The sequence below is a fragment of the Fukomys damarensis genome, unplaced genomic scaffold, assembly GCF_012274545.1.
Source record: "Fukomys damarensis isolate Sample0158 unplaced genomic scaffold, DMR_v1.0_HiC HiC_scaffold_23, whole genome shotgun sequence".
NCBI classification, from domain to species: Eukaryota; Metazoa; Chordata; class Mammalia; order Rodentia; family Bathyergidae; genus Fukomys; species Fukomys damarensis.
In genome coordinates this window covers 43,855,030-43,856,926 of record NW_022900935.1, presented here as the reverse complement: position 1 = coordinate 43,856,926, position 1,897 = coordinate 43,855,030, and the positions used below count along the sequence as shown (strand labels likewise).

Sequence of the window (1,897 nt, the reverse complement as noted above, 5' to 3'; positions counted from 1 at the left end):
AGAGGGGCAGACCGTCCTTTGCAGGACAGATGTGCCGACCTCTGACCTCTGGTTTCTAGGGGTCTGAGCAGATGCAGGAGGTGGGATTCACAGGTCTCTGGGGAGCCCATAGCCCTGCCTGCTGTGGCTTTATCCCCACGGCAGAGACCATTGCGGTGGGAATGTGGATGCTAGCATTAGCGAGCCACAAGGCACAGCTGCCCCTGTTGTTACCTTCTCCGGTGTCCACTGCTGCAGGAGCCCTCAGGGGCAGGCAGGGTGCTGTCCCAGTAGCAGCACCTGGGCTTCCAGGCCAAGGCAGATGTCACTGTCTGGGGCTCTCCTGGAACCTCTGATCCGGGTTCTTTTTTGTTTTGTTTTGTTTTTTTTTTTAGTTTGTTTTTTATTTATTTTTAATTCATTTATTTTTAAAATTTTATTATTATTATTTTTTGGTACCGGGGATTGAACTTGAGTCCTTGCGCTTGCAAGGCAGGCCACCGAACTGCTGAGCTAAATCCCCGGCCCACTGAGTTTGTTTTTGAGACAAGTTCTTGCTATATAGTTCAGGTCGGTCTTGAATTCGCTGTGTAGCCCAGGCTGGCCTCAGACTTGTGGCGATCCCCTTGCCTCTGCCTCCTGAGTGCTTGGATCATGGGTGTGCGCCATCACGCCTGGCTTTGATCTGGGTTCTTTGTGTCACCAACAAACAACTAGCTGTGAGTCCTGGAGCTGGACTGCAAAAGCAGACGTTTAGTGAGAGCAAAGGCATGGGCAGCATGATGGACACTCACGTAGTGCGTAGGGCTCTGCATACTCCTCCGTGATACCTGTTTCAGTCAGATCTGTGAGATGCCACCAGGGCCCCAGGGCTTCCCTGCCCCTGGCAGCTACCTGAGGGTACTCTGCTGCTCAGCTGCACTGCGGCCCCCCACCCCGACTCTCCTCCCTGGGGACTGTGGATTTGTCATCCTGCTCTTTAGCTGCAGGAGCAGCAGCTTCTGACCAGAGCCAATGTTAACCCGTGAGGATAGGCTGGTGACGTCTCCTTCCAGAACTGGATTTCTGTTCATGCCTCATGTGCCTGCTATCTGACCCCGCCTCGGGGGCCAGGAGGGCCACCAAGGGTGGTTTCTCTCTCAGAGAATCATCTCAGAGAGGAATGACTACTACCACCAGCTGAAGCAGACCGGGGCCAAGGTGCACCCCCCGCAGCAGGTGGAGATCCTGCCCAGCAAGTCCAAGAAGACGCTGTCCAAGTAGGCTGGTGGCTGGATGTGGCCGCATGGGGAGCCAGCCCCTTCCCATGTCCGACAGAGGAGTAAACCTGGTGTCTTCACCTCTTCCTCTCTCTGTACCCGGGCCTGGGCATGCGCACTCCAGAGACTGCTGGGAGGAGCAGCACACTAACCCAGGGTCCTTGTTCCTTCCGTGGGGACCTAGCTGATCTGGGTCCCCTCCCGGCTCCCAGTCCCGAGCTCACACCCACCAGGGGTGCCTCCTGCTATGGGGCTCAGATGGTCAGGCCACTCCCTTTCCCGCGGGACCCTGGGGACAGGTGTGTATGGGGGGGCTCCTCCCACCGTCCTCTGCAGCAGCCCTGACTGTTGATCCAAGAACGTCCTGCGGGACCCTAGGCTCCCGCAACAAGAAGCTGCACGGGGGCCAGTGGCAGGTGCCGGCCGGTGGAGGTCGGTCAAAGGGAGGAGTGCAGCGGAGTGTGAACCAGCCCGGGCCTCCTGGGGAGTCCTGCGCGCTCCAGGGATCAGGGGAAGGAGGGGTTCTCTGCAGACCCCGCTGGCTGCCCATCCTTCTCCACCAAAGGGTCAGGGTTGCCCGGCCCGGCCTGGCTGAAGGTGGTGTCCCGCCCTCTAGCCAGGGACCTGGGCCAGGGCTGCAGTTGCGATCCCCGGCCCCG

At 58.6% G+C, this 1,897-nt stretch overlaps 1 protein-coding gene across 2 annotated transcripts in view; it reads left to right on the top strand.

Moving 5' to 3' along the window:
• Ccdc27 (coiled-coil domain containing 27) overlaps positions 1-1,891 on the top strand; it is a 13,489-nt gene extending 11,598 nt beyond the window's left edge. For both annotated transcript variants that reach the window (XM_010627814.2, XM_010627813.2), the window contains exon 12: positions 1,123-1,891. In XM_010627814.2, coding sequence (XP_010626116.1) covers positions 1,123-1,242 — 120 coding nt within the window. In that variant the 3' untranslated portion in view covers positions 1,243-1,891. The remainder of the gene's footprint in view (positions 1-1,122) is intronic.
• Positions 1,892-1,897: the final 6 nt, after the last annotated feature.